The sequence below is a fragment of the Anomaloglossus baeobatrachus genome, chromosome 6 (assembly GCF_048569485.1).
Source record: "Anomaloglossus baeobatrachus isolate aAnoBae1 chromosome 6, aAnoBae1.hap1, whole genome shotgun sequence".
NCBI classification, from domain to species: domain Eukaryota; kingdom Metazoa; phylum Chordata; class Amphibia; order Anura; family Aromobatidae; genus Anomaloglossus; species Anomaloglossus baeobatrachus.
Window position 1 is genome coordinate 541,188,701 of NC_134358.1, and position 24,624 is coordinate 541,213,324.

The following is a 24,624-nucleotide window of genomic DNA, read 5'->3' on the forward strand; positions in this document are numbered from 1 at the left end:
CCCGTATATAGGCCGGAGAAATAAGACGTCCAAAGTTGAGAACCTTCTTAAAACGTTTGCCAAGACTTAAAATTCCAATTAACAATTATCACATTTTAACCCTTACCGTCCATGAAGTTTATAAAACGCCAACTGGAGAGACAGCTGGACGAACGTGTCCGGGTGAAGCTTCTTCTTCTTTACAAGAGACTTCCCGAAAGAAGTAAAGGCGTAACTAGCGACCTGCAAGTCAGAAGCCTGGGAACAAACCGGACAAAGCAAGCAAAAGACATGAAAAAAAAAAAATCACAATCCACCGACCAATAAATATATATAATACATGTCCATTAGGTTTTTTGCTGATCGTTTAGAAAGTCATGTCCTGGCTTATATTCCCCGGCTCCATATCTACATGGGCCGTCACTAGAAGACAATTCCTTTAAGCATAGAGAATATAAATAGTAAGCAAGAACTAATATTTCTAGGTGGGAAACCTTTCTAAATCTACTATGTCTACCTGAGTGTGATACTGCGCCTTGGCCAAGGCAATGTCATTTATGATCTTCTCATCCACGGTGAAGACCAACTCTTCCGGATTGGGAAGCTCCCGAACAAAGGACGAGCCCTGAGAACAGCAGGAGGACATTATATGGTCGCCGTATGGATCAAACTATCCTACTGGGATTATACTGAGCGCCTGCGTACCTTCCAGCGCCCATCGCAGGCCTGGATGTTCTGATCTATGTAGTCACACAATGCCACGAGCACCATGGCGTCATAAGGCGCGTGCTGGAAAACAAGAGCAGAGAATGAGATGAGATCATTACCGAGAAGCTGCAAAAAAGGGGAAAAAAAGAAAGGGGGGAAAAACAGAGGGGGGGGGGAAACAAAGAGGAGGAAAAACGGGAAACAAAAAAAGGAAAAAATGGGAAACAAAAAGGAAAAAGCGGAAACGAAAAAAAGAAAAAGGAAAAAAAGTACAAAAAAAAAAGAAAAAAGGAAACTTAAAAAAAAAAGGAAAAAAGAAAGAACAAAGGAAAAGAACAAAGGAAAAAAGAAAAAAAAAAAAGGAAAAAGGAAAAAGAAAAAAACCCAAAAAACACAAATCCAGTGCCTTTGTGCACTTTTGTATCATATTTTAGATATAGTAAAGCATTTCTGTAATCGTAAAATATTTTTAGGATTTTAGCTGCTTTCACTGTTTTTATTATAAATAATATTTTTAAATATTCTTATAGTTCAGCTTTTCAATTAATTGCAGATTTAATACAGAGTAATACTTCTGAATTCCAATGTATTATGTTTGCTGGTGTAAAATTGGACAGGCATCCTATTAAGGCATCCCGCTTGGCAAGAATGGCAGTCACAGGGTCTTCATTTGACCCCCCCATTGACATAGAAACTCATCTGTAACCCACAATCACATCACAAGAGCACTAATAGGGTATAAAAGGGAGTTATTTAGGTCTGACCGCTTAGGTGCTACAGTCAATAGGGACTGTGGCACCTAAGGGGTTTTAGGTGGGTTTGGAGTTCTTAATACTTATACATAGAACGATCAACAGAAGTCACTAAGGAGTTAAAGACTGAGGTTATATTTTCATATGCACCTTGTGTACATATGTATAATACCTTCATACAGCCCCCTATTACAGATATAGAAGGCATTGTTTTACAGCATTATATGGTGGCACAGTATGGTGGCAGTTTTCCATTGCTGGGAGTACCTATTGGTATGAGTGAAAAGAAGGGAATTTTGTTACTTACCGTAAATTCCTTTTCTTCTAGCTCTTATTGGGAGACCCAGACGATTGGGGTATAGCTACTGCCCTCTGGAGGCCACACAAAGCACTACATTAAAAGTGCAAGGCCCCTCCCCCTCTGGCTATACCCCCCCGTGGTATCACGGGTTCTCCAGTTTTAGTGCCAAAGCAAGAAGGAGGAAGCCAATAACTGGTTTAAACAAATTAACGCCGAATAACATCGGAGAACTGAAAAACCGTTCAACATGAACAACATGTGTACCCGCAAACAACAAAAAAACATCCCGAAGGACAACAGGGCGGGTGCTGGGTCTCCCAATAAGAGCTAGAAGAAAAGGAATTTACGGTAAGTAACAAAATTCCCTTCTTCTTCAGCGCTCTATTGGGAGACCCAGACGATTGGGACGTCCAAAAGCTGTCCCTGGGTGGGTAAATAAATACCTCATGTTAGAGCTGCAAAACAGCCCTCCCCTACGGGGGTGGCACTGCCGCCTGCAGGACTCTTCTACCTAAGCTGGCATCCGCCGAAGCATAGGTATGCACCTGATAATGCTTGGTGAAAGTGTGCAGACTGGACCAGGTAGCTGCCTGGCACACCTGTTGAGCCGAAGCCTGGTGACGTAATGCCCAGGACGCACCCACGGCTCTGGTAGAGTGGGCTTTTAGCCCTGAAGGAACCGGAAGCCCCGCAGAACGGTAGGCCTCTAGAATTGGTTCTTTGATCCATCGAGCCAGGGTGGCTTTAGAAGCCTGCAACCCCTTGCGCGGACCAGCGACAAGGACGAAAAGTGCATCGGCACGGCGTATGGGCGCCGTGCGGGAAATGTAGATTCTGAGTGCTCTCACCAGATCTAGCAAACGTAAGGCCTTTTCATACCGGTGAACCGGATGAGGACAAAAAGAAGGCAAGGAAATATCCTGATTAAGATGAAAAGAGGATACGACCTTAGGAAGAAACTCCGGAATGGGGCGCAGCACAACCTTGTCCTGGTGGAACACCAGGAAGGGAGCCTTAGATGACAGAGCTGCCAGCTCAGACACTCGCCGAAGCGATGTGATCGCAACAAGAAACGCCACTTTCTGCGACAGCCGAGAAAAGGAAACTTCCTTCAGAGGCTCGAAGGGCGGCTTCTGGAGAGCAACTAGTACCCTGTTCAGATCCCATGGATCTAACGGTCGCTTGTACGGGGGCACAATATGACAGACCCCCTGCAGGAACGTGCGCACCTTAGGAAGACGTGCTAGACGCTTCTGAAAAAACACGGATAGTGCCGAAACTTGCCCTTTAAGGGAGCTGAGCGACAAGCCCTTTTCTAACCCCGATTGCAGGAAGGAAAGAAACTTGGGCAATGCAAATGGCCAGGGAGACACTCCCTGAGCAGAGCACCAGGACAAGAAAATCCTCCACGTTCTGTGGTAGATCTTAGCCGAATTCGACTTTCTAGCTTGTCTCATTGTGGCAACGACTCCCTGAGATAATCCAGCAGATGCTAGGATCCAGGACTCAATGGCCACACAGTCAGGTTCAGGGCCGCAGAATTCTGATGGAAAAACGGCCCTTGAGACAGTAAGTCTGGTCGGTCTGGCAGTGACCACGGTCGACCGATCGTGAGATGCCACAGATCCGGATACCACGACCTCCTCGGCCAGTCTGGAGCGACGAGTATGACGCGGCTGCACTCGGATCTGATCTTGCGTAGCACTCTGGGCAAGAGCGCCAGAGGCGGAAACACGTATGGGAGCTGAAACTGCGACCAATCTTGAACCAAGGCGTCTGCCGCCAGAGCTCTTTGATCGCGCGACCTCGCCATGAATGCCGGGACCTTGTTGTTGTGCCGGGATGCCATTAGGTCGACGTCCGGCACTCCCCAGCGGCGACAGATTTCCTGAAACACGTCCGGGTGAAGGGACCATTCCCCTGCGTCCATGCCCTGGCGACTGAGGAAGTCTGCTTCCCAGTTTTCTACGCCTGGGATGTGAACCGCGGATATGGTGGATGCTCTGTCCTCCACCCACATTAGAATGCGCCGGACTTCTTGGAAGGCTTGCCGACTGCGCGTCCCTCCTTGGTGGTTGATGTATGCCACCGCTGTGGAGTTGTCCGATTGGATTCGGATCTGCTTTCCTTCCAGCCACTGTTGGAAGGCCAGGAGAGCAAGATACACTGCTCTGATCTCCAGAACATTGATCTGAAGGGTGGACTCCTGCGGAGTCCACGTCCCCTGAGCCCTGTGGTGGAGAAATACTGCTCCCCACCCTGACAGACTCGCATCTGTCGTGACTACTGCCCAGGATGGGGGCAGGAAGGATCTTCCCTGAGACAATGAGGTGGGAAGGAGCCACCATTGTAGAGAGTCCTTGGCCGTCTGGGAAAGCGAGACTTTCCTGTCCAGGGACGTTGACCTCCCGTCCCATTGACGGAGAATGTCCCATTGAAGTGGGCGCAGATGAAACTGCGCAAAGGGAACTGCTTCCATGGCTGCCACCATCTTCCCTAGGAAATGCATGAGGCGCCGCAAGGGATGCAACTGGCCCTGCAGAAGAGATTGCACCCCTGTCTGCAGTGACCGCTGCTTGTCCAGCGGAAGCTTCACTATCGCTGCTAGAGTATGAAACTCCATGCCAAGATACGTTAGTGACTGAGTCGGTGATAGGATCGACTTTGGAAAGTTGATGATCCAACCGAAAGACTGTAGAGTCTCCAGCGTAGCATTCAGGCTGTGCTGACATGCCTCCTGAGAGGGAGCTTTGACCAATAAGTCGTCTAGGTAAGGGATCACCGAGTGTCCCTGAGAGTGCAAGACTGCTACCACCGCCGCCATGACCTTGGTGAAGACCCGTGGGGCTGTCGCCAGACCAAATGGAAGAGCTACGAACTGAAAATGGTCGTCTCCTATCACAAAACGTAGAAAACGTTGATGTTCTGTAGCAATTGGCACGTGGAGATAAGCATCTTTGATGTCTATTGAGGCAAGGAAATCTCCTCTGGACATTGAGGCAATGACAGAGCGGAGGGTTTCCATCCGGAACCTCCTGGCATGCACATGTTTGTTGAGCCGTTTTAGGTCCAGAACAGGACGGAATGAGCCGTCCTTTTTTGGAACCACAAAGAGATTGGAGTAAAACCCTTGCCCTTGTTCCTGAGGAGGGACTGGGATAACCACTCCTTCCGCTTTTAGGGAATCCACCGCCTGCAGCAGAGCATCTGCTCGGTCTGGACGTGGGGAGGTTCTGAAGAACCGAGCTGGAGGACGAGAATTGAACTCGATTCTGTACCCGCGAGACAAAATGTCCGTCACCCACCGGTCTTTGACCTGTGACATCCAAATGCCGGAAAAGCGGGAGAGCCTGCCCCCGACCGGCGATGCGGAGGGGGGGGGCTGGGAGTCATGAGGTAGCCGCTTTGGAAGCGGTACCTCCATTTGCTTTCTTGGGGCGTGTGTGAGTCCGCCACGAATCTGAGTTTCTTTGCGTCCTCTGAGTCCCTTTGGACGAGGTAAATGGTGTCTTGCCCGAACCTCGAAAGGACTGAAACCTCTGCTGCCACTTTTTCTGCTGAGGTTTGCTTGTTCTGGGTTGTGGTAAAGAGGAGTCTTTACCCTTGGACTGCTTGATGATATCAGCCAATGGCTCGCCAAACAGTCTATCTCTAGACAAAGGCAAACTGGTTAAACATTTTTTGGAACCAGCATCTGCTTTCCAGTCCTTTAACCACAAGGCTCTGCGCAAAACTACCGAATTGGCGGACGCCATTGAGGTGCGACTGGTAGATTCTAGGACCGCATTGATAGCGTAAGACGCAAACGCTGACATCTGCGTGGTAAGGTGCGCCACTTGCGGCACTGCTGGATGCATGATAGCATCCACTTTTGCTAAGCCAGCTGAAATAGCCTGGAGTGCCCATACGGCTGCGAATGCCGGAGCAAACGACGCGCCGATGGCTTCATAGACAGATTTTAACCAAAGGTCCATCTGTCTGTCATTGGCATCTTTAAGTGAAGCGCCATCCTCCACTGCAACTATGGATCTAGCTGCAAGTTTGGAAATCGGGGGGTCTACCTTTGGACACTGTGTCCAGCGCTTGACCACCTCAGGGGGGAAAGGGAAACGCGTATCTTTAGATCGTTTAGAGAAACGCCTTTCTGGGTGAGCGTCGTGCTTCTGGATTGATTCTCTGAAGTCAGAATGATCTAACAAAGCACTCAATTTACGCTTGGGATAAAGGAAACAAAACTTTTCCTGCTCCGCAGCCGCCTCTTCTGCTGAAGGGGCTGGGGGAGAAATATCCAACAGCCTATTGATGGCTGAGATAAGGTCGTTTACCATGGCATCCCCATCCGGGGTATCCAGGTTGAGAGGGGTTCCAGGAATGGATTCCTGATCACTCTCATCAGACGCATCACAGGGAGACTGATTGCGCTGAGACCCTGAGCAGTGTGAAGACGTCGAGGGTCTTTCCCAGCGAGCCCGCTTAGGGTGGCTGGGGCCATCATCTGAGTCATAATCCTCGGCCTGTGAAGCCGGGGACCCCCCTGTAGGCTGGATACATTCCAAGTAAGGGGGACCTGAGGACAGAGGCCTCGCCGTGTCCAGAGACTGAGACCCATGCATAGATTGCAAGGTCTCAAGGATTTTAGCCATAGATACAGACATATTATCTGCAAAAACTGCAAAGTCCGTCCCTGTCACCGGGGCAGAACTTACAAGCGTCTCAGCCTGGGTGACTACCTCTCCTGACTCCGGCTGGCGAAGCAGCACCGGGTCGGAGCATTGCACACAATGGGGGTCATCGGAGCCTGCTGGTAGATTAGCCCCACATGCAGCACACGCAGTATACACAGCCCTTTTTGCCTTGGCCGCCTTGCGTTTTGAGGATGACATGTTGCTGCTTCCACAGAGCGATCTGGGATATGCAGCCAGAAGCGCACCTCACAGTGCAAGAAATACAATATCTATATATCTGTACCCAGTACACTGATACACAGTGAGGCACTAGAGGGACCAGCACAGAAAAATCGCTTACCGCCCGCTTAAAAAGCGGGTGTGTGGTCGCCAGATAGCCCCTAGTCCAGGTCTCCCAGAGCCTTGCGTCCTTCCTCCAGCCAGGCATGCATGTAATGGCTGCCGGCGTCTCGAGAGAGGAAGGGGGGCGGGCCCTGGGCGTTCCTGGCCAAGAGCGGGAAGCCTGCTTCCCTCTGTGCCAAGTGAGAGGGCTGGAGCATGTAAATCAGGCTCCAGCCCTCGTCGCTGCAAGCGAACAGCGTCTCTCCCCTACCCTGAATGACAGGGTGGGGGCGGGAACGAAACGGAGCTGCCGGCGTCCTAGGCCCAAAAAAGCCGGGGACTAAATTTATAACCGCCGCCGCCGTAAAAGCGCGGCCGGCGGCCCCGGCGCACCACAAGTCACAGCAGCGCCGCCCGGTCCAGAGGGGGTCGGCGCTGCGTTCCCAAACACAAACAATCCCCCAGTAATCTGTAGGGACACCAACTCCACGTTGCGGTCCCCGGCGCACTACAACACCCAGCCAGCCCGGAGTGTGTCTGTGCCTGCCGGGGACACAGAGTACCTGTATGATGCAGGGCCCGGTCCCTGATCGTACTCCTGCTCCGAATCCATCAGGTTCTAATGGGTCTGTGGATGGAGCCCGGCATCAGAGCTGAGAGGCCGGCAGGATCCCACTTCCACAGAGCCCTACCAGGGGATGTGGAAGGAAAACAGCATGTCAGGCTCCAGCCCTGTACCAGCAATAGGTACCTCAACCTTACAACACCATCCAGGGGTGAGAAGGGAGCATGCTGGGGACACTATATGTGTCCTCTTTTCTTCCATCCGAAACAGTCAGCAGCTACTGCTGACTAAAATCTGTGGAGCTATGCATGGAATGTCTGACCTCCTTCGCACACAAAGCTAAAACTGGAGAACCCGTGATACCACGGGGGGGGTATAGCCAGAGGGGGAGGGGCCTTGCACTTTTAATGTAGTGCTTTGTGTGGCCTCCAGAGGGCAGTAGCTATACCCCAATCGTCTGGGTCTCCCAATAGAGCGCTGAAGAAACAGATGACGTAAATATGAATATTTCTACTTACATCGCAGTTAGACCCTAAAACACCATTCCGGTATGCGATGGAGTTGTAAGACTTGTCCCCCCAGCGCACAGTTGGGTCCCCGGTCAGGCCCAGCTTTGTAATCTGTATGGTAGAGGACACAAACAATTCTAATAATTTATATAAGTAGATATATGACATAGATAAGGCTTCTATAACCAATAAATAGGGTCTGAGCTGTTCTATTGCTACTAATGTTAATGTGAAGAACAGGAAGCAGGAGCCGAATATAAACGACTAGTAGCCAGTGATTTTAATATAAAAAAATATATATATATGACCCCTAAAGAGCAGTAAGTGATACCATGCTTTAGCATCAGGTCATTACTTACGATAGTAGAAAAATCCCTCTAAGGGGATATGACATCGGGTACTAAGAGTACCCCACCAGGGTGAGAGCCCCCCATGGCGGCCATACTGATTGTCTTATGGGTCTATTTGGGAGAGTAATGCATTAAATCCTGATACGACAGATTATATAAAAGGTTACCTGGCTATAATCCTCAGGCGAGCCGTGTGGACAGTCTTCATCAATGGACTGAACAAACAAACTGCTCTGAATTCGCTCCAAATGGGATAAATTCTTTGGGTCGAGGCTAATGAGGTGTTCACGAGACTGCGAGAAACCACAGAGATGGCGCGATGGTGAAAAAATACAAATAAACGAGGAAAAAGAACGACAAGAAAAGCAGAACGCAAAAGTAATGAAGAGGTAAAACGAACCAGAGCCCAGCGCGTTCGCTCCTCTGTGGTCAGCGCCGACAGCCCCAGCCCATCCCGGCTGCTCCGACAAACGTTCAGGACGTAAGAAAACTGTCTACAAGGAGATGCAAAAATCAGGAAAAGGAAAAAAAAAACAAAAAACAAAACAAAAACAAAACAAAAACAACAACACAGGGCCTGCACCTATCATATAGTGAACACATTGCTTTTAGTGCTTTGAAAATACCAAAAAGTGTGTTTTTCAATGGTTTAATAATAAAAAAATAAAAAAAAAAAAAACCAAAACAATACACAACTTGAATTTAATACCACTATTAATAATATTCATCATTTATTATATTATTATTAATAATAATAAATAAAATTGTTTGGGTCTACATTTTCTGGGACTTATAACTTCTTTATTTTCTGTTGATGGATCAGCCTTTTTCTTTATAGCATGGTGTGTTGGCATTTCAGCGTACTTACAATGTTTTGGTCTCATTTTATTGCATTTTTTGGTGCAGGACTGCATTAATGGAAACCAGCAATTTTGGCTTTTCCACTATTTGGCTATTTGCACACGTTGTGTTTTTTTCATGCGTTTCCGCAGCGTTTTGATCTGCAGCGTTTTAATGCAAAAATGCATGCGTTTTGTTTTTCAAGCAAAGTCTAGGGGAATTAGGCATATTTTGTGCTCATGACGCGTCCAAAAACGCATTTTTCGTGACAAAAATTTGTCAAAATCTCTGCGTTTGAAGAAGCAACATGTCAATTGTTTCCAGCATTTTGGCAGCGTTTTGAGAACATTGAAGTCAATGTGAAATGTCAAAACGTATCCAAAAATCAAAATTCTAGCGTTTTACATGCTTTTTTGATGCTAAACACATGCTTTTTTGGTCAAAATTTAAGCATGCGTTTTTTGGGATTATAGTGAGGTCAAGAAATTTCCTTTTGCCCTCACATGCAGCCCAACTTACAATAAAGAGTCAAACTATAAGTTAGTTATTATTAACATAAATATTAAATCTCAAGTATTATTTTAGGAAAATTATCTTTGTAGTGTATGATTTTGATCATGAAATTTTTTTCACTTTTTTCCTAGTGTTTCAATGTTCAAAGTTTATTTAGTAGTGTCTTTGTACTGAAAACGCATTTTAAGCACTTAAAAATTCATGGAAAACGCAGTCAAAAAGCGTCAAAAACGCAAGAAAAACGCATGCGTATTTCATGCGTTTTTGGGGTCAAAAGCAAATTTGAGAATGACAAATTCTGCCAGAGGATGCGTTCATTTCTGCAAGTTACAGAACGCAACGGGCGCACATAGCCTTTATCTCTATAGAGTTTACCGTGCGGGTTAATGAATTTTATATATGAATATATTGGACTTCTACAAACGTTCTAATGACCAATATGCGTTTTCCTTCTTTTCATTTCTTTACTGCCAAGTTGGAAAAAGTCAAGTGATTCAATTTTTTTTTTTGCTCATTTTATTTCATTTAGACCCCTACAGGGAACTTGACCCTATTATTGCTCGTTTTTCATACTGCAATATTACTATGTATATCAGAAGTAACCATCTATTAAGTGTCTAGGCTTCATGAGAGTACAAAGCTGGCAGTGATGGGGGCATTTCAGAAAGACACCCCCCCCCCCCCCAAACTGCCACCAAAAGTCTGTTTTACAAAGTGATTGGGGGGGGGGGGGGGGGGAGTTGAGTGATGGATGGCGCCAAAATGGGCACTTTACACAATGGTACCACTTAAATGCATCTGTCAGAGAATGGGTTACTATAGGGCTCAGTGGTTAGCACTGCAGTCTTGTGGTGGCTCAGTGGTTAGCACTGCAGCCTTGTGGTGGCTCAGTGGTTAGCACTGCAGTCTTGTGGTGGCTCAGTGGTTAGCACTGCAGTGTTGCAGCGCTGGGGTCCTGGATTCAAATCCCACCATTGACAACACCTGCAAGGAGTGTGTATGTTCTCCCAGTGTTTGCGTGGGTTTTCTTCAGGTTCTCAGGTTTCCTCCCACACTCCAAAAACATACGGATAGGGACCTTAGATTGTGAGCCCCAATGGGGACAGTGTTGCCAATTTATGTAAAGCGCTGTGGCATTACCAGCACTATATAAATGAATAAATATTATTATATTGGGAATAACACTTTAAAAAAAGACAGTTGCACTCTGAATTGTCAAAGCATGAATGCAAGAATAATGCAATAATAATAATATTTAGTCATTGATATAACGCTATTAAGTCCATAGCGCTTTACATACATTGGCAACACTGACCCCATTGGGGATCACAATCTAGAGTCCCTATCTGTATGTCTTTGGAGTGTGGGAGGAAACCCATATGTCATGTTCAGTTTTGTACCTGTTCAGACTGCATATTGGAAATGTTGCCAGCTTTTTTGTCTACTTTAAAAGACAGTCATAATTAAATTATTTTTTTAATTTTGGTTGTATGCAGGTTTTTTTTCCCCCCCCTTACCATTTTTTTTTTACAATGGCTCTCTTTAAAAAAAAAAAAAAAAAAGAAGAAAAAAAAAAAAAAAAAAAGAGAACCTTAATATTTCCGGAGGAGAGAGAATCTGGCCATCGACAACAGCTTCAAAGCTGAAGATCCGTCCCCGACACATGACAATCAGGTGTGTTGGACAGCTGCCTTCCGATTCTGCAATAATAGAGAAATATAAAAATGCAAGAAATCTACAATATTCCAGACCACATAAAAGATATATTTCTACCTTTTAGTATTGACAAAAAAGAAGGGAATTTTGTTTACTTACCGTAAATTCCTTTTCTTCTAGCTCCAATTGGGAGACCCAGACAATTGGGTGTATAGCTATTGCCTCTGGAGGCCACACAAAGTATTACACTTAAAAGTGTAAGGCCCCTCCCCTTCTGGCTATACACCCCCAGTGGGATCACTGGCTCACCAGTTTTAGTGCCAAAGCAAGAAGGAGGAAAGCCAATAACTGGTTTAAAGACCAATTCAATCCGAGGAAACATCGGAGAACTGAACCATACCACATGAACAACATGTGTACCCGAAAAAACAGAAAAACCCCGAGAAAACAGGGCGGGTGCTGGGTCTCCCAATTGGAGCTAGAAGAAAAGGAATTTACGGTAAGTAAACAAAATTCCCTTCTTCTTTGTCGCTCCATTGGGAGACCCAGACAATTGGGATGTCCAAAAGCAATCCCTGGGTGGGTAAAAGAATACCTCATGATAGGGCCGTCAAACGGCCCTCTCCTACAGGTGGCCAACCGCCGCCTGAATGACTTATCTACCTAGGCTGGCGTCTGCCGAAGCGTAGGTATGCATCTGATAATGCTTGGTAAAAGTAAGTAGACTCGACCAGGTGGGTGCCTGACACACCTGCTGAGCCGTAGCCTGGTGCCGTAAGCCCAGGATGCACCCACGGCTCTGGTAGAATGGGCCTTCGGCCTTGAGAGAACCAGAAGCCCAGTAGAACTGTAGGTTTCAAGAATTGGTGCCTCGAGCCCCCGAGCAAGGGTGGATCTGGAAGCTTGCGACTGTTTACGCCGACCAGCGACAAGGACAAAGAGTGCATCCGGGTGGCGCAGGAGCGCCATGCGGGAAGTAGAACCTGAGTGCTCTCACCAGAACCAACAGATGCAAATCTTTCTGAAATTGATGGACTGGACGAGGACACAAAGAAGGTGAGGTGATATCCTGATTGATATGAAAATGGGATACCACCTTAGGGAGAAATTCCGGAACCGGACGCAGAACTATCCTGTCCTGGTGAAGGACCAGGAAGGGAGTTTGTATGAGAGCGTTGCTAGCTCGGAAACTCTCCTAAGAGACGAGACCGTTACTAGAAGGCCACTTCCCGTGAAAAACGGGAAGGGAGACATCCTTCAAAGGCTCGAAAGGCGGCATCTGGAGAGCAATTAGAACCTTGTTCAGATCTCAGGGCTCTAACGGCCGCTTGTACGGAGTGCTGAGAAGACAAACTCCCCGTAGGAACGTGCGTACCTGAGGAAGTCGTCGTTTCTGAAAAAAGACAGATAGCGCTGAGACTTGTCCCTAAAGGGAACTGAGCGACAACCCATTTTCCTACCTAGATTGCAGGAAGGAAGGAAACATAGACGATGCAACCGGCCAGGGAGAAACACCCTGCGCCGAGCACCGAGATAAGAACATCTTCCACGTCCTGTGGTCAATCTTGGCGGACGTTGGTATGCTAGCCTGTCTCATGGTGGCAACCACGTCCTGAGGTAATCCTGACGACACTAGGTTCCAGGACTCAATGCCACACCATCCGGTTGAGGGCCGTAGAATCCAAATGGAAGAATGGCCCTTGAGACCGCCAGTCTGATTGGTCTGGTAGTGCCCCCGGTTAGCCTACCGTGAGGCACCACAAAACCGAGTACCACACATCCTCGGCCAATTTGTAGCGACGAGGATGGTGCGGCCGCAGTCGGTCTTGATCTAGCGCAGTACTCTGGGCAACAATGCCAGAGGTGGCACCTAAGGTAGCTGGAACTGCGACCAATGCTGAACTAAGGCGTTTGCCGCCAGAGCTCGATGATTGTGAAACCGTGCCATGAAGCTGGCACATTGTTGTTGTGCCGTGACGCCATTAGATCGACGTCCGGCCTCTGTCAGCGGCGCCAGATCTCCTGAAACCCGTCCGGGTGAGGAGACCATACTCTTTCGGCCACACCTCAGCGACTTAGGAAGTCAGCTTCCTAGTTTCCACACTTGGGATGAATTGTGGATATGGTGGATGCCGTGTCTTCCACCCACATCAGAACCTGCCGGACTTCCTGGAAGGCTTGCCGGTTGCGCGTTCTTCCTTGGTGGTTGATGTATGCCACCGCTGTGGAGCTGTCCGACTGAAGTCGGATATGCTTGCTTTTCAGCCGCTGTTGGAAGGATTGTAGGGCAAGATACACTGCTCTGTGTTCAAGAACATTGATCTGAAGAGTGGACTCTTGCTGAGTCCACGTACCCTGAGCGCTGTAGTGGAGAAAAACTGCTCCCCACCCTGATAGACTCGCGTCTGTCGTAACTATCGCCCAGGACGGGGATAGGAAGGACCTTCTTTTTGACCAAGAGGTGAGAAGAAGCCACCACCGTAGAGATTCCTTGGCCGCCTGAGAAGAACGACGACTCTGTTGAGGGACGTCGACTCCTCGTCCCATTGGCGGAGAATGTCCCATTGTAGTGGACGCAGTAAAACTGCGCGAAAGGAACTGCCTCCATTGCTACCATCTTACGTAGGAAGTGCATGAGGCGTGTCAATGTGTGCGACTGGTTCTTAAAGAAGAGCTTGCAGCCCGTAGTGAATGCTGTTTGTCTAGCGGCAGCTTCACTATCGCTGAGAGAGTAAGAAACTCTATGCCTAGATATGTTATCGATAGGGTCGGGGTCGGATCTGACTTTAAAAAGTTGATGATCCACCCAAAACTCTAGAGAGTCTCCAGCGCAACGTTCGGGCAGTGTTGGCATGTTTCCTAAGAGAGTGCCTTGACAAGTAGATCGTCTAAATACGGGACCACAGAGTGACCCTGAGAGTGCAGGACTGTGACTACTGCTGCCCTGACCTTGGCGAAGACCAGTTGGACTGTCGCTAGCCGGAAGGTAGAGCTACGAACAGAGGGTGTTCGTCTCCTATAACGAAGCGTAGAAACGCTAGTGCTCTGGATCAATCGGCACGTGTGGATAAGCATCCTTGATGCCTAATGATGCTAGGAAATATCCTTGGGACCTTGAGGCGATGACATGGCGGAGGGATTCCATCCGGAACCGCCTGGTGTCCACGAGCTTGCTGAGCATTTTTAGATCCAGAACGGGACGGAACGGCCCGTTGTTATAGGTACCGCAAAGAATTTGGGGTAAAAACCGTGACCTTGTTCCTGAAGAGGAACGGGGGTCATCACTCTTTCTGCCTATAGAGTGCACCCTGTTTGCAGAAGAGCAGCGGCCCGGCCGGGAGGTGGAGAAATTCTGAAGAATCGAGTTGGAGGACGAGAAGTGAGCTCTATCCTGTACCCGTGAGACAGAATGTCTCACACTCAATGGTCATTGACCTATGGCAGCTAAATATCGCCAAGGCGGGAGAGCCTGCTACGGACCGAGGCCGCAAGTCATGAGGAAGCCGCCTTGGAAGCGGGTTTTCCGACTGTCGCTTTTTTGGGCGAGACTGAGCCCGCTAAGAATCTTAGCTCCTCTGATCCTTTTGAGTCCACCTTGGACGAGGAAAAATGGGACCTGCCCGAGCCTCGAAAAGGCCGAAAACCCCGACTGCCTCTTGCTCTGTTGGGGTTTGTTGTGTCCGGGCTGAGGAAAGGATGAATCCTTACCCCTGGACTGTTTGATGGTTACCTCCAACGCTCACCAAACAGTCGGTCAGCAGAAAAAGGCAACTGGTTAGGCAACCTTTTTTGGAAGCAGAATCTGCCTTCCATTCACTTAACGAGCAGACCAGGCTCTGCTTAAAAACACGGAGTAGCGGAGGCTACCGCCGCACGGTTCGCAGAGTCCAGGACAACCTGAATCGCGTAAGAAACAAATGCAGACATTTGAGAGGTTAAGGATGCCACCTGCGGCACAGATGTACGTGTAACCGTGTCAATCTGTGTAAGACAAGCTGAAATAGCTTGGAGTGCCCCAAGGGAGAGAATGCCGGAGCCAACGGTGCGCCGACAGCCTCATAGATGGCTTTCGACCAGAGATCCATCTGTCTGTCAGTGGCATCTTTGAGTTTGCAGTTCCATCTCCCACTGCAACTATGGATCTAGCTACAAGCCTGGAGATTGGAGGATGCCGCTCGGGACATTGGGTCCAGTCCTTGACCAAGTCAGGGGACAGGGATAGCGTGTATCCTAAGCCGTTTGGAGAAGCGCATATCTGGATAAGCGTGGTGTTCCTGGACTGCCTCTCTGAAGGCAGAGTGGTCCAGAAAAATACGTGAAGCTGACTCCTCCACTGGAGGAGTTGTGAGAAATAACCCACATTCTATAGATGGACGCTATAAGATTATTTACTATGGCGTCACAATCAGGTGTATCCAGATTGAGAGCGGTCTCAGGATCAGAATCCTGAGCCGCTACTTCCGCCTCATTACACAGCGAGTCCTTCTGCTAGGACCCTGATGAAACCGAGGCCGCTCATAGCGAGCCCACTTAGGCTGTCTGGGACTGACGTCCGTGCAGAGCCGTGACTCTGGGATGCGTGTGACATTCCCGGAGCTGTTAGTTATTCACACTGAGGGGGGCCATGGATCAATGATTCAACAGTGCCCATCTTGTGAGAGACATGTCCGGACTGCTAGGCTTCTAGTATCATAGCCATAGTCTCAGAAAAACTGTCAGTAAATACTGCAGACACCGTCCTCATCCCCTGGCCATTAGTGCATACAATGGGAGTCTATGTACCTGCCGGCCGTATAGCCGTACATGCTGTACCAGCTGTATAGAAAAACATGTGGTTCTGCACCTTTGTTTTACACAGAGAATATGCTGATAACTCCTCCGCATAATCCAGGAGGGTATATACAACGTGCGACCAAACAGTGCAATGTATATAGTACAAGCATATCTATAAGTGCACTTCTGCACTAGTGGGGTTAGCACCACAGGTGCTGCTTAACGCCTGTTACAGCGATTGTGTGACTATCAGAATGCCAGGGTCTTCCACACTTGTCTCTGTATCGTACAGAAACTGACACTAATGGCTGCCGGTGTCCTTGTAGAGAAGGAAGCCGTGGGCGTGCCTGAGAAAGTGCGGGAATCCGGATTCACAGTGCACACAGTGAGAGGGGTGGAGTATGCAAAACATACTCCAGCTCTCAGCTCTGCTCTTGCAGCGTCACGCCCCTACCCTGACTGTCAGGGCTGTGGGCGGTAACGAAGGGAGACTAGGCCCAGAAGCCGGGGACTCGAGTTAACAGCGCGGCCGCCATAAAAGCGCGGGCCGCGCTGAAGTCCCCGGCGCACCACAAGTGCCAGCCGCGCCGCAGTCCCAGCGGCCGGCGCGACCGCCCTAGAAGTGGCCAGCGTCCCGCCCCTCTCCTGACTGGCAGGTCTGGGGGCGGGAACGAACTAAAGCAGGCCGCAAAAGCCGGGGACTCGAGTTATCAGCGCGGCCGCCGTAAAAGCGCGGGCCGCGCTGAAGTCCCCGGCGCACTACAAGTGCCAGCCGCGCCGCTGTTCCAGCGGCCGGCGCGCCCGAGTCCTAGACGTGGGCAGCGTCCCGCCCCTCTCCTGACTGGCAGGTCTGGGGGCGGGAACGAACGGAAGCAGGCCGCAAAAGCCGGGGACTGTAGTTATCAGCGCGGCCGCCGTAAAAGCGCAGGCCGCGCTGAAGTCCCCGGCGCACTACAAGTGCCAGCCGTGCCGCAGTCCCAGCGGCCGGCGCGGCCGAGTCCCATAAGTGTGCCTGCTTCAGCTAAGCTGAATGAGGCTATGGCACAGGCGCCGCAGCGCTGATGTCCCCCGGCGCACTACAACACCCAGCATGCTGCGGTGTGAGCGCCAAATGCACGGGGACACAGAGTACCTTGAGGAAGCAGGGCCATGTCCCTGATGTACTCCGCTCCATCCAGCATCTTCTCCAGGGGCTGTAGATGGAGCACGGTCTCAGTGCCTGGAGACCGGTAAATCCCACTTCACCCAGAGCCCTGTAAAAAGGGATGGGGAAGGAATCAGCATGTGGGCTCCTGCCGCCGTACCCGCAATGGGTACCTCAACCTTACAAACACCTCCGACATACAGTGGGGTGAGAAGGGAGCATGCTGGGGACACTATATGTGTCCTCTTTTCTTCCATCCGACATAGTCAGCAGCTGCTGCTGACTAAAAAGTGGAGCTATGCGTGGATGTGTTGCCTCCTTCGCACAAAGCACAAAACTGGTGAGCCAGTGATCCCACTGGGGGTGTATAGCCAGAAGGGGAGGGGCCTTACACTTTTAAGTGTAATACTTTGTGTGGCCTCCAGAGGCAATAGCTATACACCCAATTGTCTGGGTCTCCCAATGGAGCGACAAAGAAAAAGAGAATTTTGTTTACTTACCGTAAATTCTTTTTCTTATAGTTCCGACATGGGAGACCCAAACCATGGGTGTATAGCTTCTGCCTCCGGAGGACACACAAAGTACTACACTCAAACGTGTAGCTCCTCCCTCCGGGCTATATACACCCCCTGGATGACAATCTACCCAGTTCAGTGCAAAAGCTGAAGGAGGACATCCACCCATAAGTAGAGATAGAGTAAAACTCGGAATAACCGTAACTCTGACTACTAACAACAGCCGGTGAAACACACGGAACAAAAAAACTGCCAACAGGCAACAGGGAGGGTGCTGGGTCTCCCATGTCGGAACTATAAGAAAAAGAATTTACGGTAAGTAAACAAAATTCTCTTTTTCTTTATCGTTCCTTATGGGAGACCCAAACCATGGGACGTTCCAAAGCAGTCCATGGGTGGGAATAAACCAAACTGGGAAGTAGGCAAAACCTAACTTCACAAATGGGCGACAGCCGCCTGAAGTATGCGTCTGCCCAAGCTCGCATCTGCCGAAGCATGAGCATGCACTTGGTAGTGCTTCGAAAAAGTGTGCAGACTGGACCACGTGGCAGCCTGACAAACCTGCTGAGCCGTAGCCTGGTGCCTGAAAGCCCAGGAGGCACCGACAGCTCTGGTCGAGTGCGCCTTAATCCCTGGCGGGAGAGGCACCTGAGAACACTGGTAGGCATCGGTGATAGCCGACCTGATCCAACGAGCTAGGGTCGGTTTAGAAGCAGCGAGACCTTTGCGCTGACCAGTGGTTAGCACAAAAAGTGAGGTGCACCGCCTAAAAAGGGCGGTGCAAGACACATAGATTCGGAGCGCCCGCACCAAATCCAAGGTATGCAACGCCTTTTCAAAGCGATGCACAGGGGCCGGACAAAGAGAAGGCAATGAAATGTCCTGGTTAAGGTGGAAAGGAGACACCACCTTAGGGAGAAAATCCGGAGACGGACGAAGAACCACCTTGTCTTGGTGAAACACCAAAAAGGGGGATTCCGAAGAGAGAGCAGCCAAATCAGAAACTCTCCTGAGAGAAGTTATGGCTACTAGAAAAACAACTTTCTGTGAAAGTCGAAACAAGGGAACCTCCCTGAGAGGCTCAAAGGGGGGTTTCTGTAAGGCCGTGAGGACCAGATTAAGGTCCCAGGGATCCAAGGGCCGCCGGTAAGGAGGGATGATGTGAGATGCACCCTGCATGAAGGTGCGCACCTGAGCCAGTCGGGCGATACGCCGCTGGAACAATACCGACAGAGCCGACACCTGTCCCTTGAGGGAATTGAGGGACAGTCCTAGCTGTAGACCGGACTGTAGAAAAGACAGGACTGTCGGCAAGGAGAACGGCCAAGGAGCATGGTCGGAAGAGCGACACCAGGAAAGGAAAATCCTCCAAGTCCTGTGGTAAATCTTGGCCGAGGAAGCCTTCCGAGCCTGAGTCATGGTGGAGATGACCTCAGAGGGAATGCCTGAAGCCGTCAGGATCCAGGACTCAAGAGCCACGCCGTCAATCTGAGAGCCGCAGAATTCTGGCGGAAGAACGGACCTTGAGAGAGAAGGTCTGGGCGGTCCGGGAGATGCCACGGCGCCTCTACGGACAGACGGAGCAGGTCTGGGTACCAAGCTCGCCTGGGCCAGTCCGGAGCAATGAGTATGACTCGACGGCCCTCCATTCTGATCTTGCGCAGAACCCTGGGCAAGAGCGCTAGAGGGGGAAACACATAGGCCAGACGAAACTGGGACCAGTCTTGAACCAGTGCGTCTGCTGCGAAGGCTTGAGGATCGTGGGAGCGAGCCACGTAAACCGGAACCTTGTTGTTGTGCCGGGATGCCATGAGGTCCACTTCCGGAGTGCCCCACTTGCGGCAGATTGATCTGAACACTGACGGATGCAGGGCCCACTCGCCGCTGTCCACGGTTTGACGGCTGAGGTAATCGGCCTCCCAGTTTTCCACGCCTGGGATGTGGACTGCAGACATGGTGGACTTGGAGTCCTCCGTCCACTGGAGGATTCGTTGAACCTCCAACATCGCCAGACGGCTGTGAGTCCCGCCCTGGTGATTGATGTAGGCAACCGCTGTCGCGTTGTCCGACTGAACTCGAATGTGCTTGCCCGCCAACAGGTGGTGAAAAGCTAGGAGAGCTAGAAACACAGCTCTGATCTCCAGCACATTGATCGAGAGGGCTGATTCGGACGGAGTCCAAGTGCCCTGTGCTCGGTGATGGAGAAAAACTGCTCCCCAACCGGAGAGGCTGGCATCCGTGGTGAGGATCACCCAGGACGGAGTCAGGAAGGAGCGTCCCTGAGACAGAGAGAGGGGCCGAAGCCACCACTGAAGGGAGCTCCTGGTCTGTGACGACAGAGCCACCTGCCTGTGCAAGGAAGAAGTCCGCTTGTCCCAACAGCGGAGAATGTCCAGCTGCAGGGGACGCAGATGGAACTGAGCAAAGGGAACCGCTTCCATGGACGCCACCATCTGACCCAGCACCTGCATGAGGTGTCTGATGGAATGACGGCGGTGCCTCAGCAGAGAGCGCACCGCCAGACGAAGGGACTGCTGTTTGACTAAGGGCAACTTGACAAGTGCCGGCAGAGTCTCGAATTGCATCCCTAGGTACAAAAGCACCTGGGTCGGGATCACAGTGGACTTGGGCAGATTGACAAGCCACCCGAACTGAACTAGCGTGGCGAGAGTGAGAGAGACACTCCGCTGGCAGTCTGCACTGGATGAGGCCTTGACTAGAAGGTCGTCCAGGTAAGGAATCACTGCCAACCCCTGGAGGTGCAGGACCGCAACCACTGCTACCATGACCTTGGTGAATACTCGAGGGGCCGTGGCTAAGCCGAAGGGGAGAGCCACGAATTGAAAATGTTCCTCTCCGATCGCAAAGCGTAGCCAACGCTGGTGTGAGACCGCAATAGGCACATGCAGATAGGCATCTCTGATGTCGATGGATGCCAGAAAATCTCCTTGGGTCATTGAGGCAATGACCGATCTCAGAGATTCCATGCGAAAGTGCCGCACCTGAACATGCTTGTTGAGAAGCTTGAGATCCAGGATGGGCCGGAAGGAACCGTCCTTTTTGGGGACTAGAAAGAGGTTTGAGTAGAAACCTCTGAACCGTTCCCGGGCGGGAACCGGAACAATTACACCGTTGGCCTGCAGGGATGCTACGGCCTGAGAGAAGGCGGCGGCTTTGGAGCAGGGGGGGGGGGGTGGACAGAAAAAATCTGTTTGGCGGGCTGGAAGAAAATTCTATCCTGTAGCCGTGGGAGATGATATCCCGCACCCACTGATCGGAGACGTGTTGCAACCACACGTCGCCAAAGTGGGAGAGCCTGCCACCGACCAAGGACGTTGCTGGCGTGGCCAGATAGTCACGAGGAGGCTGCCTTAGTGGCAGCGGCTCCTCCGGTCTTTTGAGGACGCGGCTTTGCGCGCCAGTTGGATTTACGATCTTTGGCTGTGGTAGTGGACGAGGCCGAGGGCTTAGAGGATGACCAGTTAGAGGAACGAAAGGAACGAAACCTCGATTGGTTCCTGCCCTGGACAGGTTTCTTGGCTTTAGCTTGTGGCAAGGAAGTACTCTTCCCGCCAGTAGCTTCCTTAATTATGTCATCCAGCTGTTCCCCAAACAGCCGGGACCCAGTAAAAGGGAGACTCGCAAGATACTTCTTAGAGGAAGCGTCTGCTTTCCACTCTCGAAGCCACAAGATCCTGCGGATCGCGAGGGAGTTAGCGGAGGCCACCGCCGTGCGGTGAGAAGCCTCCAGGATGGCAGACATGGCGTAGGATGCAAAAGCCGAAGCTTGAGAAGTTAAGGCATCCATCTCAGGAATAGAGTCCCTGGAGAGGGAATGAATCTCCGCCAGAGAGGCAGAGACTGCCTTAAGAGCCCACACTGCCGCAAAAGACGGGGAGAACGAGGCTCCTGCCGCCTCATATACAGACTTGGCCAGAAGGTCAACCTGGCGGTCAGTGGGGTCCTTAAGAGAAGTGCCGTCAGCCACAGCTACGACTGTGCGGGCTGAGATTCTGGACACCGGAGGGTCTACCTTTGGGGACTGGGCCCAGTCCTTAACCACCTCCGGTGGAAAAGGGAAACGGTCATCTGAACTACGTTTCGGAAAACGTTTGTCAGGACAGGCCCTGGGCTTGTTAACAGTGGTGTGAAAGCTGGAGTGGTTAAAAAACATACTCCTAGGTTTCTTAGGAGAGGTAAACTGGTGTACCTCTACCAGAGAGGGTTGTTCCTCTGACTCTTGTGGGTTGAGGTTCAGTACGGAGTTAATGGACGCAATCAAGTCACTAACATCCGCATCACCCTCAGACAAGTCAATGGGGTACATAGAGGCAGCGTCTGAGCCCACAGTAAGCGAATCCTCCTCGCCCTGCACCTCGGCTTGTGAGTCAGAGCCGTGGGACGAGGAAGGAGAAGGTTCCCTGCGTCTCCGTTTAGGGGGACGGGGTCCTAGGACATGCTCTGAGGGCTCTGCAGAGCTCGGAGCCGCAGAGACACCCTGAGAGGGGGGCTGATGCATGGACAGCAGTGTCCGGGACAGCTGCCCCATGGAGTCGGCAAAAGACTGGGAAATAGCTTGTGAAAAGGATGCTACCCAAGCCGGGGGTTCAGCCACCGGGGCCGGAGCAGCCGGAGGGGCCCCTGCGGAGGCTCCAGGCTGAGACACAACCATGTTAGCACAGGCATCACAATGTGGGTATGTGCTTGGCTCTGGCAGAATGAGCTTACACGCAGTGCATATAGCGTACATGTTTGCAGCCTTGCTCCTAGTGACAGACATGCTGCTGAGGAGGAAGCTCTGCAGCCAGAATACACTCCAGTAGAATGCCTGAGAGTGTAATAAAAGTCCACAACCAGAGGTTGTGGCTTACCAGCCCTGCTCTCTGTGTGCCCTCCGGATTCCACCGCTCCCCTGTGAAGCGTCAGCCTTCCTGACAGTATGCAGCTGCAGCATCCAGCGCCTTCCAGTGTAAGAACGCTGAGAAAATGGCGGTGTGAGAAAGAGGGGGGGCGTGTATAAGCCCAAGAGCGGGAAAAACGGAGGGCAGAGAGATACAGGGAGATATACAGGGGAGGGAACATCTCCCCAGAGAGGAGTGCCCTCCCCTCTGCTGGTCAGGCGGTGGGCGGCGCTGTATGCAAAACATGCAGAGAAGCCAAAACCGAAACTAGGCCCAAACTGAAGCCGGGGCCTAGATTTTAAAATGCGGCCGACGAGCAGGCACCTTCGGCGCGGTTCTCAGGGGAAATCCCCAGAACCGGCCGGAATTTACAGTAACGCTAAAGCACATACTGTCCCCCTAATAAAAGTACCCGGGACCCCTGAAAAACGTCTCAATACTTAGCTTTTGAGACGCAGGGCCATGTCCCTGGAGAGGGGGGTAAATGCTCCTTCCAGCAGGAACCAGACAGGGCTGCGGATGGAGACCGGTCTTCTGCAAGCAGAGAGGACCGTGATGGCTCCCACTTCAACCCAGAGCCTCTTAGAGGATGTGAAGGAGCGCGGCATGTGAAGGCTCCAGCCTTATAAGTCAACCTTAACAGCACCGCCGACTGAGTGGGGTGTGAAGGGACATGCCGGGAGTCCAGACTGGACCCGCTTTTCTTCCAAATCTTTAAAATTAAAATAAAAATGAAAAAAATATCAGAAAATGAAAGTGTGTGTGATCCTCCTGGAACACAAAGCATTGAACTGGGTAGATTGTCATCCAGGGGGTGTATATAGCCCGGAGGGAGGAGCTACACGTTTGAGTGTACTACTTTGTGTGTCCTCCGGAGGCAGAAGCTATACACCCATGGTTTGGGTCTCCCATAAGGAACGATAAAGAAAAGGAGGTATATAAAATATTGTGTATATATATATATATATATATATATATTTTAAAACAAACAAACAAACAACACACAGATCAGCAGTAATAAAGAGGAAACTGGCAGGAGAGCTCAATTTTTCTTCAGCGCCCCCAAAGGATAAATGGAGCATTACACAATTCCCGCTCATCTGCCCTGTAACACACAAGTGCTGGGTCCCGCAGAGCGAGCGCGGTCCGTCATCTCCACCAGATTCTACCACCAATATGTCTGCCGCTGCGATTCAGGGAGTGAAATCTGGAGAAAATCACGATCCACCCACCGGTCTTGAAATAGTTGGAGATTGTATCTCGGGTCACACCAGGGATTTTGCAGGTGTTGAATAAATTTCGGAACTGGGACATATCCAGGGGGGAGGCACGAGCCTTGTGAACGGGCAGCTTCTCCCTGTAAAAGAAGAAATCAGCAATGATTACACCAGGTGGATGTACACATTATATACACTGTGTGCAAAATTATTAGGGGGGTTGTGACCATATTTTTAGGCAGATTTTCCACCTCAGCTGTATAAACTGGAATTCTGATTGGATGCGGAGGCTGAACCCGACCACCACTGAGCAAGACACACAAGTACAAGGCATTCAGTGCTCAGAGACACAACCGAGGTAAGGAGACTGAACCTGACCACCACTGAGCAAGACATAGAAGTACAAGGCATTCAGTGCTCAGACACAGCTGAGGTGAGGAGGTTGAATCAGACCACCACTGAGCAAGACAAAAGTATACGGTGTTCAGTGCTCAAAACACAGCCGAGGTGAGGAGGGTGAGCGCCCAACCACCACTGAGCAAGGCACAGAAGTAAAAGGTGTTCAGTGACACAGCCAAGGTGAGAAGGCTGAACCCGATCACCACTGAGCAACGCACAGATCTACAAGGCGTTCAGTGCTCAGGGACACGGCCGAGGTGAGAAGGCTGCACCCGACCACCACTGAGCAGGGCACAGAAGTGGATACATCAAGACAAGGCCTAAAAAATATCTGCAGACAGATTGGTCACAGGTTTTATGGCCCGAGAGAGGATTGTGACTCCTGATGGAGCTGATGTATGGGCCGTGACCGGATCAGTAACAGGCGCAGACCTCCACTTCCACTCAGACGGCAGCACGGTGGAGGTGCGCACTGCTGCGTGCTGAGATTATTAAA

General features: G+C 50.6%; 1 protein-coding gene across 3 annotated transcripts in view; it reads right to left on the reverse strand.

Annotated features, from left to right (window-relative positions):
• The window catches only part of CROT (carnitine O-octanoyltransferase), a 150,526-nt gene that overhangs the window by 67,929 nt on the left and 57,973 nt on the right, over positions 1-24,624 (reverse strand). For all 3 annotated transcript variants that reach the window (XM_075315616.1, XM_075315617.1, XM_075315618.1), the window contains exons 5-12: positions 23,745-23,869; positions 11,115-11,223; positions 8,571-8,664; positions 8,338-8,463; positions 7,830-7,931; positions 685-768; positions 497-604; positions 107-237 (exon numbers count right to left, since the gene is read on the reverse strand). In XM_075315616.1, the coding sequence (XP_075171731.1) occupies positions 107-237; positions 497-604; positions 685-768; positions 7,830-7,931; positions 8,338-8,463; positions 8,571-8,664; positions 11,115-11,223; positions 23,745-23,869 (879 nt within the window). The remainder of the gene's footprint in view (positions 1-106; positions 238-496; positions 605-684; positions 769-7,829; positions 7,932-8,337; positions 8,464-8,570; positions 8,665-11,114; positions 11,224-23,744; positions 23,870-24,624) is intronic.